A 14,339-nucleotide genomic window follows, 5' to 3' on the forward strand; every position below is an offset into this window, starting at 1 on the left:
GATCTCTGAGAAAGTCAATGACAGGAGCCCCAGTTCAGCCTACATAGTCTGCTTACAGAGTTTGTGTCTTTGTTCACAGTGCTAAATTGTCCCCCAGTTAGCATCAACACACACTCCCCAAACTCCTGCCTGCAATGTCTATATTTGGTGGCCTTTTATGATGTTCCTTGCCTATTGTTTTCCCTTCACCTATTAATAAATTATTTCTTTAGCTTTATTGATCAAAGCTGCCCAGGCATTTTAACTAACATCACGTGTGCAAAGTTTTTAGGTGTGGAGTGTGGGGTTTAGCAGGAGGCCTGTGTGGGGGCTGTGCTCCCCATCCTGACAAGCACACAAGGAACTAGGATGATATCCTTGAGATTGGCTGGGCTACCATTGTTTGGATTCCCTTTCTTTTAAAATATATTTTTCCTACGGTATATGAATAAACATTTAAAATTTTTAATACAATATTTGAATCCTCTTCAGATATTTTATGTGAAAGTTAGGTCACTGCTTGGGAAGGAATAGAATTTCAACCTTTGGGATGAGGATGCTTAAACGGATGTGGAGGACTTCCAAACCACTCTGAAATGTTTTCTTACCTGAGGAAGTCTTCTAGACCTGGCAGTAGAAACCTAAAAATATCCCTCATAGCCTTCCTCTAATTGATGCTAATTATTAGAATCTGAGCTCAACATTGCCTGGAAAGGGTGGGCATGGAGGCATGTGTCTGTAGTCCCAGCTACTCAGGTGGCTGAGACAGGAGGATTGCTTGAGTCCAGGAGTTCCAGGTCAGCCTGGGCAACATAGCAAGACCCCTGTCTCTACATACATACATACATACATACATACATATATACATACATACATACATACAAAGAACTGCCTTAGGAAAGGAAAGGAGACAAAGAGTAGGAAGGAGAAAAACTATGTCCAAAAATAACCACAGGAATACTATCATTCATTCATTTTTTATTTATGAGTGTACAGAAATTGCTGGGCATTGTGTGATTATATAATTGGAAGTAAAACACTTCTCAGCAAATGCAAAATAACTGAAATCATAACAAACAGTATCTCAGACAACAGAACAATTAGATTAGAAATCAAAATTAAGAAACTCACTCAAAACCACACAACTACATGGAAATTGAACAATTTGCTCCTGAACGACTCCTGAGTAAATAATGGAATGAAGGCAGAAATCAAGATGTTCCTTGAAACTAATGAGAATAAAGAGACCATGTACCAGAATCTCTGGGACATACTTGAAGGAACTCTTCAAGGAGAACTACAAACCACTGCTCAGTGAAATCAGAGAGGACACAAACATATGTGAAAACATTCCATGCTCATGGATAGGAAAAATCAATATTGTGAAAACGGCCATACTGCCCAAAATAATTTATAGATTCAATGCTATTTCCATTAAACCACCATTGACATTCTTCACAGAATTAGAAAAAAAAACATTTTTAAATTCATATGGAACCAAAAAAGAGTCCTTATAACTGAGAAAATCCAAAGCAAATAGAACAAAACAGGAGGTGTCACACTACCTGACTTCAAACCATACTACAAGGCTATAGTAATCAAAACAGCATAGTACTGGTGCAAAAACAGGCAGACAGACCAGTGGAACAGAATAGGGAACAAAGAAATAAGATCACAGACCTACAGTCATCTGATCTTTGACAAACTTGACAAAAACAAGCAATGGGGAAAGGATTCGCTATTTAATAAATGATGCTAAGAAAACTGGCTAGCCTATGCAGAAAATTGAAATGGGACCCCGTCTATACACCCTATACAAAAATTAACTTAGGATGGATTAAATGCTTATATATAAAAGCCAAAACTATAAAAACCATAGAAGAAAATCTAGGCAATACCATTTAGGACATAGGCATGGGCAAAGATTTCAAGATGAAAACATCAAAAGCAATTGCAACAAAAACAAAAATTGACAAATGGGAACTAACTAAACTAAAGAGCTTCTGTACAGCAAAAGAAACTCTCATCAGAGTGAACAGACAACCTACAGAATGGGAGAAAATTTTTGCAATCTATCCATTTGACAAAGATCTAATATCCAGAATCTACAAAGAACTTAAACAAATTTACGAGAAAAAAACATACAACCCCATTAAAAAGTGGGTGAAGGATATGAACAGACACTTCTTAAAGAAGAGATTCACGTGGCCAACAACCATATGAAAAAACACTCAACATCACTGATGATTAGAGAAATGCAAATCAAAACCACAATGAGATACCATCTCACACCAGTCAGAATGGTGATTATTAAAAAGTCAGGAAACAACAGATGCTGGTGAGGCTGCAGAGAGATAGGAAGGCTTTTACACAGTTAGTGGGAATGTAAATTAATTCAAACATTGTGGAAGACAGTGTGGCAATTCCTTAAAGACCTAGAACCAGAAATACCATTTGACCCAGCAATCCCATTACTGGGTACATACCCAAAGGAAAATAAATCATTCTGTTACAAAGATACATGCCCACGTATGTTCATTGCAGCACTATTCACAATAGCAGAGACATGGAATCAATCCAAATGCCTATCAATGATAGACTGGATAAAGAAAATGTGCTATATGTACACCATAGAATACTACGCAGCCGTAAAAAGGAATGAGATCATGTCCTTTGCAGAGACATGGATGGAGCTGAAAGCCATTATCCTCAGCACACTAACACAGGAACAGAAAACCAAACACCATATGTTCTCACTCATAAGTGAGAGCTGAACAGTGAGAAAACATGGACACAGGGAGGGGAACAACACACACTGGAGCCTGGTGGGGGGTAAGGGAGAAATGAGAACATCAGGAAAAATAGCTAATGATTGCAGGACTTAATACTTAGGTGATGGATTGATAGGTGCAGCAAACCACCATGGCATGTGTTTACCTATGTAATAAAACTGCACGTGTACCCCAGAACTTAAAATAAAAAAAGAAGACATAAAAAATTTTTAAAAATACACAATTCAATGGTTTCTAATATATTCACATAGTTATGCATCCAGCATCACGATAGCATTTTGTTTTAGGGGCTTACAATATACCATTGTGCAGACATTTAATTTGTTTTATTTAATTAGTCTCCCAAGCATATTCAAATTTTTCCATTTTTAATCTGGAAGAAGCAGTACTTTCATGACTGCATGTATAGATTTGTGCACGTGTGCAAATATTGCTGTCATAGGCATTTCTAAAAGTGGATTTTCTTGATCAAGCTCCAAACACTTTAAAATGTGATGGATCTTAACAAATTTCTTCCCAACGTTGTGCCCGGTTTAACTTCCCCATCAGTTTATGCTCATGCTAGTTCACCACACTCACCAATATGAAGAAGCATGGATTTTACATTTGTCAGTCGTGAGGCAACAACTCATTGTTTTCATTTGTATTTTTATTATGTGGGGTTTCGGTATTTTTCAGTTTTAACGGACCGTTTGTATATGTTCTTCTGTGAATTTTTAATTTGTGACTTTTGCTGGTTTCTTTCTTTATTGGATTGCCCATCTATATTCATACTGATTTGTAAAATCTTTTAATGTGTTAGCAATACTCACCCTCTATCATATACGTTGCAAGCACTTTTTCCACATTTGTCTTTCAAGTCTGTAAATAGTGCTATTCACCACATAAAATTTTAAACTGCTGTGTGGCCAATATTTTCCTGTTTTTGGCTCTCGTATCATGTTTATGAAATTTCTCAGTAAGAAGAAAACTTTTGATTTAGTAAACGGGAAATAATTATTTTTTAAGTAATAAAGTCAGGGTGAAATATTTTTTATTTACTTGATATGACTAGTTGTTTTCTTCTTTTGCCATTAATTGCAGTCTTCAAGCCAATACTTCTTTAGAAATGTGATAGATTTAATACCAACACTAGGACCATTTGAAGACAGAACTGTGTGTTTTAATAGAGATAATATCTCAACAGGAGTTTGTGAGGCTGACAGTCTCTGATGTTCTGACCACCTACGTCACAATCCTCATTGGGGACTTTCTAAGGGCATGTTTTGTGAGGTTTTGCAATTATTGCTGGTGCTGGGACTTGGAGTATGGATATGTAAGTATGATGTTAATTTTGCTCTTATAAGGTTTTTCCTTTGTAATTCGTCATTTACACACACTATTTAAGAGAAAGGCATCATAGAGTTTAGTGGATGGGATCACCGTTTTAGGTGCAATAAATGAAGACCAGTGAGTACATTTATAATGCAGAGAAGTTCAGAGTTGAGTATCATGGTTTACAATATTCTAGTAAAATTAGCACAAGATAGCAAAAGCAATGGACCTCAACTTGTCAGCTGAAATGTTGAACTCAGTAAATCTTGGCCCTGTAGCCCACCTTCTCCCTATAAGTTTACTAGCATTTCTAGAAGCAGGGAAAGATGGCTAATATCAACTGCATATTCTATTTATGCCTTTGAATTCTACTAAACTCCTGGATACTATCATATGCCAGTCACTGTGCAGTAGATGGGGTGGATAAAAGGATTTGATAAATATGGTACTTGCTTCACAAAGTTCACAGTCTAATAAGAGCTTGAAAGAGACACACACAAGAGGCTGCAGAAGGTTCAAGGAAGGCCTAGTTTGCTGTCATGCATCTGGCAAGTGGTGGAGCTGAATTCTGGCAGGGGCGGCTTCTTTTCCTGAAACAATGGCTCAGGTTTCTCAGAACCACACTGGTGCTGACTCCATCACCAGCTTTCCTTCTATGGTCATCCTCAGGTCCCCCAACAAAGTCTGAGGGCAACAGCACACTCATCACCCTGTGATTAGCACATTGCCTGGTTTCCACTGTCCTCCTTTGAGTCAAACTGGTCTCAGTCATCCTGGAAAATATGACCTGGGGGGTTGGTAGTACTCATTTGCTTAAGATCTTCCAGTGGCTTCTCAAGTACTTAGAATGATTTCCAAATCCCTTTCTGGGCCTTCAGTACCCTGGATGATCTGCAACTTTTCTTTCTCTCTCAAGTCATTTGCTACCTCTTTTGCTCTTGCTTTGTAAAGTTCACATGGGCTTCTTTTTATGCTCAAACATGGGCTGCTTTTTATGCTCAAACATGGGCTGCTTTTTATGCTCAAACACAAGATGGTCCTTGCATTTGTAATTGCTGTTTCTCCCGCAAGGGGTGCTGTTGCCCTAGAGCTAGGAATGGCTGGTTTCTTCTTGTCATTAAAGACTCAGCTATTATGTTACCTCCTTAGTGCTCTTCTCTGACCACCTATTCTAATGTAGCCAATCAGGCACTGTTTATATCAACACACCGTTCTGTTTTCTTCATAAGATGTGCATCTATTTGACATTACTCTTGTAAAATGTACTCATGGTCTATCTCCCTCTGTTAGAAAGAATACTCTATGAAAATAGAGGCCTGACCTCTCTTATTTGAACTGTGTGAGTCACGTAGCAGGCAGCATGTGTTGGCTGGCTGTTTGAATGTTGAACCTTCTCATTTTTGCACCATCAAGGCAGCACTGTCTATTGCCAGAACTCTGCCTCCTTCGAAGCATGTGCCCATGGAGTCTCAGTGTTTGTAATGTTTTTGAGTTATTGGGCCAGTAATGCTTCTCTCCTCACCAGTGAGGGAATATCCTTTATAGCTGATCTTCTATCTCTTTTATCTCCTGCCCTCTAGTCTCTGGATAAGTCCAACAGTTAGGACTGTTTTCAAGATTTCAGGCTAGATCTGTCTGGCTGTCTGACTTTGAGATGGTACCTTTTATAAGGTCGTCTCCATCACCTTCATTGAAAGTGCCTCCTCGGACTGGCCAAAAGCAGTTAGGTAATGCTCTTCGGTGAACGACAGTGAGGTAGTGGCTACAGATACAGGATGCTCTTGTGTTGCTTTCCCATTCTTTGCTATGAGGTATTCAGCTGGCTTGGTTTCATTTCTATTTTCCTTACCTGATTCAGCTCCTCTGAGGCAGACATAAAAATTGCCATTTCTTCCTTAGACCATTGCTTGGCTTGTGCTTACCTTTTATCCCTTGGCTGCCTTCTTCTTAAGTGGCAGAAAATCTGAGTGCAAATATGAAGTCAATATTACATGACCTGGATGCATAAAAGCTGTAATTAAATGACTGTAATTTATTATTTATTGACTGCTGACAGTGTTCCTGGGTTAGTAGAAAGTACAGGAGAAAAGACAAGTTCCTGTTTTAGGTCACAGAGAAGGAATTTTCTCCCACGTTACCTTTGGAAGGCTCAAAAAAGCTCTGTCAGAATCAAAACAAGTTTTAAAACATTAATGATGGATGACGAATCTTTGATGTAGATCCCATTGTCATTGACTTACCAAATGGATAGCTTACACGGGTGAGGGCCTACTAGGTGCAAGCCGTTATGAACAAACTCTGTGCTAGGTGATAAAGGAATACAGGGATGTAGAAGATGTAGACTTACGTAGAGGTTGCAAATTTGGCCTGCAGGGTAGATTCAGCTAATGGATATTTTTGTTTGGTATGCCCAGTGGTGGTGTTTGTTTTTGTTTCATTTTTTATGAGCTAATATTTTAAAATGAGAGCTCTTACATAAAAACACATGGATTTATTGTTTTTCTTGAAAGGCTGGCAACATTAAGTCTGTATTCCCACTAGGGAGAAATTGGCTGGAGTTGAGAAACCACCGCCATCTGCAGTTGGGATATTCATTCTCCAGTTCCTCATACTCTTCACTACTCTTTTCTCTTACAAGCTCCCGATATAAATAGAGAAATCAATTGTATGGCCCTTGAAGAGAAAGTGTGTGTGTGTGTGTATGTGTGTGTGAGAGAGAGAGAGAGACAGGCGTGCATCAGTAGAAATGCAGACACAGAGGAGGAGACATTTGAACTAAGTCTTGAAGAATGATCAGGATTTCAAGAGATGAAAGAAAGAATTCCCGGTGGAGGGACAAGTGTAAGACAGGGCACCAGAGATAGATAGTGTGGGCAATCCAGGCATAGATAAAAAAAAAAAAAAAAAAAAAAACTAAAATGAGGCTGTTTTAGAGCAGAAAAGGCTAATAAGAATGTTTCTCTGCTATTCTCCTAGACCTGCTAATCAATAATATGGTTTCAGAAAGTACCTGTCATGAAGGGAAGGACAACCTGAGATGGGCAGAGGACATACTTGAGAATTCTGTCAGAAATAAAAGATAAAATCATGGTCCTTTCTACTATATGCATGCATGTGCATATATACACACACACAAAGCACATGATTTTTTTCTTCTGAATTCCAAAAATAATGCCAGTTTATTGTAGAAAATTTGGAAAATATAACAAAGCTAATATGAAAGTAAAAATCATAGGTAATCTCTGCCACTAATGAGATTAATTATTTGGATTGTTGAATCAAATAGTGTTAGATAACAAGTACTACATATTTATATATAGTAACAGATTTTTATAAATATACATATATATACTTTTGTATACGTATATATGTGTGTAAACAGGTAGTAGAGTAGACTGGTTACTTGCTTTTATTTGTTTTACCTAACACTGATCATTTCCCAATGCTATTAACTGTTGTTTTGTAACATACCTTTTAAATGGTTGTATAATATTCTGTATGCAAATGTAGTATAATTAATCTAATTAGTTTTTAATTTGCTTTAAGTTGAACTGTCTAATTATTCTTACGATAATAAGTGTTGTGATGACATTTAATTATATCCATGTACATAAGTATCTTCATAGATAAATCATAGTGGATGTACAAATTATTTTCTTATGATAAATTTCTCTGAGTTGAATTGCTCAGTCACAGTAGAGGGCTTTAAAAAAGTCTATTCACTTTTATTACAACAGCCTCTGTAGAGACTCTGCAGATTTCAGCATTAGATTCAGAGATCTATAGAATGCTAAAGTTAGGTGGATTTTGACACAACCAGTTGTAATGCATGTATTTAACATATGAAAAATTGCATCTGTGAATTGAAATGAGGTTCCTAAGTTTATGTAGCCAGAGAATAATAAGGACAATGAAGTACACTTCTGGACGAAAATGTTATGTTAAATGTATTGATTTCTGTACTGGCTCTATCTGAGTAAGCTGAGTTAAAAGGGATTGTGAATATTTTTCAAGACACAAATTTATGGTCATAATGTTATCACAACAAACCTATGAAGATTAACTAAGGTGGAAAAATTACTGGCTTGGAGCAGATTACCAGACCAATGTAAGTTAATGTAATGTAAGTTAATATCTCCAAAGGCTTCTCTGAGCACAGTTCTCAGTGTTTCAGAAGAGTTCATGAGGAGTAGAATAGTTTGTCCCTAGGAAGGATTTTAACTGCTCTAATTTAATACAAAGTGTACCCTCTTGTAAACTTTGGGTTTTCTTTGGCAGTTCAATGCAGAATATCTTTATCTTCACTTCAGTTTTCATTGACACCATTCTTACTATTTACCAGCAAAGCAAGTAAAGAATATTCAAGAAGAAATAGAATTAGACTCAGGGCATGATGGGGTAAGGGAATGTTCAATAAACTCAGCATGGTGTTCACAGTTGTATTTTTAAGGTGATCATTGCTCACTCGTAAGTGAGAGCCGAACAGCAATGGGAGACTTCTTTAAAGTCTGATGAAGGATGCTCAGGATTATCCATAAATAAGAGGCATATAATTGACTGACTACCTTAGTGGATTCCCAATCATATTATATTGTATTATGTCACATCTCAATGTACTGCTTATTTTGTATCAGAAACTCTACAAAATACTTTACATGTATTATTCCATGTGATCATACCAGCAATGCTGTGAGGTGGTATTATTGTTTCTACTTTACAGTAAACTGAGGCTTAGAGGATGTTAAATAATTGCTCAAAGACACATTAATGGTTAGTGGTAGAGTTAGGCCTGAAACTCGAGTCTCATCACCTTCAAAGCCATCAACCAAGTTTCCATCATGTTGAATTTACACCGTAATGCTTGACTCTAGAAATTTTAAAAATTCTGCCAAAACTTGAATAATTCATACACTAAACCTATGGCTTTTGGAACTCAAAGTGCTCATAGGCTTAGGCAGGCTACCTGTGGTAGAATGGAGTTAGCAAATGAACTGGGATACAGAATTAGAAGATCAACTGTTCTCTAGCTGGGAACGTGGAGATATTATATATCAGTTCGGGAAGGTAGAATGATAAAGAATCAGGAAGAAATCATCAGCATCCCATAAGGGGTTGAGAACATGGGAACAGGGACAATGCAGACTGTATTTTAAGTGTTCCTTGAATATGTGGACAGGATCTGTCTGCAGTTAACAGGATCCTATTCTCAACTAGGGTTGAAGTACAAAGCCTCAAGTGCTCAATCATCCTAGCAGACGAGGCTAGAGTTTGTCCTAGATCAGTGCTTCTGGAATTTGAGCATACATCAGAATCCCCTGAGGACCTGTGAAAACAGAATTTCTGATTCAGTAGATCTGAGGCCAGGCCCGAGAATGTGCTTTTCTGACAAGTTCCCAGGTGATGCTGCTGACTCTCGTCTGAGGACCACACTCAAAAGCCACTGCTCTGGAGCCACAGCCCAGACTAGCTTGCAGCTCTAAGCAGAGTGATTCCAGCTGTGAGAAATGGGATTTATGTGCAGAAGGTCAGGCAACTCATTCCACAATAGAATTAATTCTCTCTGAGATCCTGAATTGCATTTCATATTATCCACAGGTTGGCAATCTGCCTCAAATAATGAAACTTGCAGAGAGAGAAGGGATCTTCCCAGGCTTTTTCTTTGTCGAGTGAGCACCATATGTCTTCCCTCTGGGTGGATGACTGACTTAGCACATCACAAGCAAAGGTCCAAAAATTAAACAACATCATTTCCAATCCCTCAACTATGATGGACTTTAGCCCAAATCCACATGGGCTTTTCTGATGCTGGCACCCAACAATCTTACCAGGAATGAGCAGTCATTAGTGAGTTTATTACACTTAGCTCATTCAAATAATTTTATGATCTCAAAGTTCAAGAGAATCTGTTTTTTTTTTTTGTTTTCCCTAACCGTTTTTTACCTTTGAGCTTTTTCTGTTTTAGAGACAAACAAAATATATTGCAAATTGATTTATATTTATTAAAGTATTGCTTTAAAAATTTAAAATATAATATAACCTAATGTTTATAAAAGCCTACCTCTAAAACAATGAGCACTGACTTTTATACTACATATGCGTAGTTTTTCTGCCTTCTCTTTTGTTTTAGTTTTAAAGTGAGAGCTTCTGTGTTTATTGCATAAGTTAAATTCCATTTCTAAGGTGTTTACAGAGAAGCAATTCTTTCATAACTGGTTCTAATTTTCAACCAATAACGTATTTTTAGACTAGAAAGGGATCTTAGAAATGAACTAGCTCAGAAGTTGGCAAACTTTTGCTGTAAAGGGCTAGATAGTAAGTATTTTAGCTTTTGCAAGCCATAGTGTCTCTATTATAACTGCTAAATGCTGTTGTTTTGGTACCAGTCATAGATAATATATAAATGAATGAATATAGCTGTATTCCAATAAAAATTTATTTGTTAAAACAGGTGGCAGTCCAGATTTGGCACATGGGCCATAGTATGCTGACCTTTGGTCTAGTTCATTTTTGATTTATGTGTCAGGAAACTAAGCCTAATGAGATAAGTGACCTGCCCAGCTTACCTAGCTAAGAAATGGTAGAGTGAAGTCTAAAATGCAGGTTTGAATCCCAGTCAAATGTCTGTTCTACAAATCCACTTGGTCCAGTATGGCCACCCTGTATCCTTTCTGTGCATCAGGCCAATTTATAGATCAAGCGGGTTGTTCCTCCAGCTGTCCCTGCTGCAAACACAGCAGGAAGCTAGGGACCCTAGGGTGTCCTTTATGCTTTTCTAGTCAACTAGTTATAAAATGTCTCATCTCTAATGACCCTCAGGAGCTCTATGTGCTTGTGAGAGAGTGAAGAAAACAGGCATTTAAAACGTTGAGTTTTCTCCACGTTCAGTAGTTTGGTGGGCCACCTCATGATACCATTCTAAGGAGGCGAAGGCTTAAGATTTGATTTTTTAACAGAGACAGAGAAAGGCTGTTCCAAGGCAACAGATGGGTACGGGCCAACCGAGTGAGCATTTTTCAGATGTGTTCTGTGATCACACAGGGCTCCAGGGGAAAAGTGCTGAAGATCATCCAGAGCAGGGCACTCCCCCAGAAGGAAAAAGACTCAGAGTTAATGTTCTCCAGATAAGAAGCAGTTCATTTTTCTCCATGAAGGACACATTTTTTTTTCATTGCTGATTTCATCACAAAAACTGTCAACCAATCCTTTTTGCCTGTTGTGAACATTGCCCTTCTAGAAAGTCGGCAAACTAACGAAACACTTTGTAGCTGTCCTTCAACAGTATCTAGAGTGATACTGCAGTTATCCAGGTCATCTTTGTTCTGTTTAATACACAGGACTCTTTATTATTTCATTATGTATCATCCTATCATTTTACCTTGAGGGTTAACCATTCCTGTTATGCCATACTTGCTGTTCTTTCCCTGAATCTGTTACAAGGGAGATTGTCCCTATGTTTCAGTTGAATAGGAGAGTAATACTGCCTTTTAGGAAAGTGATGAAGTTGAGGCCTGGATTCATGAGACTCTTGAGGCCAAGCATTTGAAAATTGAGAATGGTTTTGTTGGAGTTCCAAATCAGGAACCAATTCTATCTTTTTACAAATATATTTTTGAGTTCTTGGGTTTGGGAGGAACAGAGGCTCTCTTGGATCATCTTTGTGTGTGTGTGTGTGTGTGTGTGTGTGTGTGTGTGTGTGTGTGTGTTGGGGAGGGAGCTGTTATGGGGATATGTGTGGTCTGAAGCACACCTGGAGATAATAAGATCTGAGCAGTGCTAGGAACCTGCCAATGTCTTGGTGTCTTTTTCGTGGTCTTCTTGGCCCTCTCATTTCGTATTTACTGCATTCTTATTCCCTTATTACCAGTTGGTCAGTCTCCTCTGATTCTCTATCCCAAATTAAATAAGAGCCAGTTTTATTGCCCTTGCTAATTAGCATTTACTCCATTGTTAGAATCTCCTGTTAGGATGCCTAATGCATCACCAGGAAGCCTTTAGATGGGCCACCCTATCACAGTTTCCCACTTCCATTCTATTGTTTTTTTGTGGCTCCTCTGCACAAAAAACAGCCTAGTGTTGCTGCCCTGAGCATGAAGGTTAATATGCAAGACATGGAGACTGGACATTGAATTGAGTAACTTCTTAAGCTTTTTTTATATTTCTTTTGCTGTATTTACTTTATGTTAAAGTTAATTCACATTTTCATTGAAAAAATTTTTAATATGCAAAACTTGAAAAAGAAAAGGAAAACTATAGTTCATCACCCACATATAAAGTATGACTATCTTGCTGATTATTTTCCAGTCTTTGTGCATAGTTTCATATCGTTGATTAATGTGTGGCTTTATATTTTTTGTTTAACATTAGAGCACAGTTTTCCTCATGTACATAAATGTTCTTTCAAAATGATTGTAATTCATTGCAATATATCATAGTATAAATATACTGTATATACATAACTAATGTTCAACACTTAGATGGTTTCATCATTGCTTGTTAAAGTTTATCATCACATCAGATAATTTTATTAAGACAGATTCTAGAAGTTTTCTTACAGAATCAAAAAGAATAAGATTTTTAAAGCTTTTAATATGTACTGTCAAATTGTTTTTCTGAAAGGTTGCTACAGTTTTTACTGTCACCAGCAGTGTATAAGGGAGCCTGTCTTGCTGTAGTTTCATAGCATCGGATGACAGCATTTAAAAATGAGTCTCACTGTGTTTTTTTTAAAAAAAAAGGTGCTTTCTTTGTTTTATTTATATCTGGTTACTTATCCTAGTGATTATTCTGCTATTGTTGCTGAAGGGAAGTAATTGAAACCCTAGCCATGCCTATGCAGAACCATTTGCCTTTCAGTTTTGACCATGTGAGATGCTAATCCAATGAACATTGTGTCTCCTCTAGCCTTCATACACCGAATTCGACATCAGTGGCAACGTCCTCGCTCTGATCTTCAACCAAGGCATGATCTGGTAGGCCAGCTGTTGGACAGCTTATCACTTACAGAAAAGCCTCCCAGGTTATTTTTGCATACAGCATTGAATCCTGGTGTTAGAGGAGAACACAATCGGTGTCTAACTCCATATTTACTTTTGCGAAGTGGATGCCTGTATATAGTTTCCTTTTCTTTCATATCTTAAATGTCAGTCATCAAAGGTGTCTTTCTGTTTTGCAAAGCACTTCTTCATCAAATAATGGGAGTCTGTGTTCTGGTTAGCAGATTTATTTGAAGACTATATTTTTATATTTTGTGACACCAGGATCTAATATTAAAACATTAATAATTACATTACCACATGATAAGTATGAAATAAATTAACATAAGGCCTTTCCGAGAGACCGAGTTTATTTTGTTGTCACTACTAAATATATTTAAAATGTAACTTATAGCTACTTTTAAAAATAATACCTTATCAAATCCAATAGTTTATCGAGATGAAACGCATGTTTTAGGAAGGTCGAGTTAAAATATGATCTTCATTTTGTAACTTGTTTTATAGGGCCATGGCACATCAGAATTATTTTTTTTGATGTGTGAAGGGTTGTCATATCTTTTATCAAATTAGAGCATTCTCACTGTAAACTTGACAGGTTAAGATGAGTCGATACAGTAGAAATCGTTTTTGAGTTTAAAAACTGAATCACGACATCCGATTCATCTGGGGACCATGTGTCTTGGAAATCTCTCACTTCAGATTTCCAGCCTACAAGCAGTTACAATAAGGCTACTTTATCCTGGGGACATGTGCCTAAGACAATATTATGCTACCAACCATACCATTGTCCTATTCACAAGTGCCGGTATAGACTCAGTTTTTGAACAAGTTTCATATATTGTACCAATAGAGCTGTCCTGAATTATTAAACCTTTGGGTGCTGACAGACACCGGACCCCTCTGCAAATGCTAAAACTGTCTTGCTTCTGTCACACAAAGACAACTCTCCAGGGCTCCATCGTCCTGCCATGGGATGACTGTTAAATTCCTGTGCCTGACTAGGTGAATCAATATGGAAAAGATATTATAAAAATATTGTTTCCTCCTTTGTCAGGTAGGTTTAAAAATCTAATTTTTATTCCCTTCCTTTCTAAATTTTCCAAGTATGACTCACATGTCCAGACTCACCAAGGAAGGAAATGCATCCTACATTTTCCAAGCAGGGAGGAAAGTCAAGGTGGCCCGAGGAACGTCTACTGACACAGAAGTAAAGGGAGCAGCTTCTGTGGGTTCTGAGCTTTCATTTCCTGGAGTTCAATTT

The 14,339-nt window shown here is 37.5% G+C and overlaps 1 protein-coding gene across 1 annotated transcript in view; it reads left to right on the top strand.

Moving 5' to 3' along the window:
- The window catches only part of TMC1 (transmembrane channel like 1), a 148,210-nt gene that overhangs the window by 113,041 nt on the left and 20,830 nt on the right, over positions 1-14,339 (top strand). Inside the window, exons 13-14 of the mRNA XM_054658138.2 lie at positions 3,958-4,086; positions 12,987-13,054. Of these exons, the coding sequence (XP_054514113.1) occupies positions 3,958-4,086; positions 12,987-13,054 (197 nt within the window). The remainder of the gene's footprint in view (positions 1-3,957; positions 4,087-12,986; positions 13,055-14,339) is intronic.

Source organism: Pan troglodytes, chromosome 11 (genome assembly GCF_028858775.2).
Source record: "Pan troglodytes isolate AG18354 chromosome 11, NHGRI_mPanTro3-v2.0_pri, whole genome shotgun sequence".
Lineage (NCBI taxonomy): Eukaryota > Metazoa > Chordata > Mammalia > Primates > Hominidae > Pan > Pan troglodytes.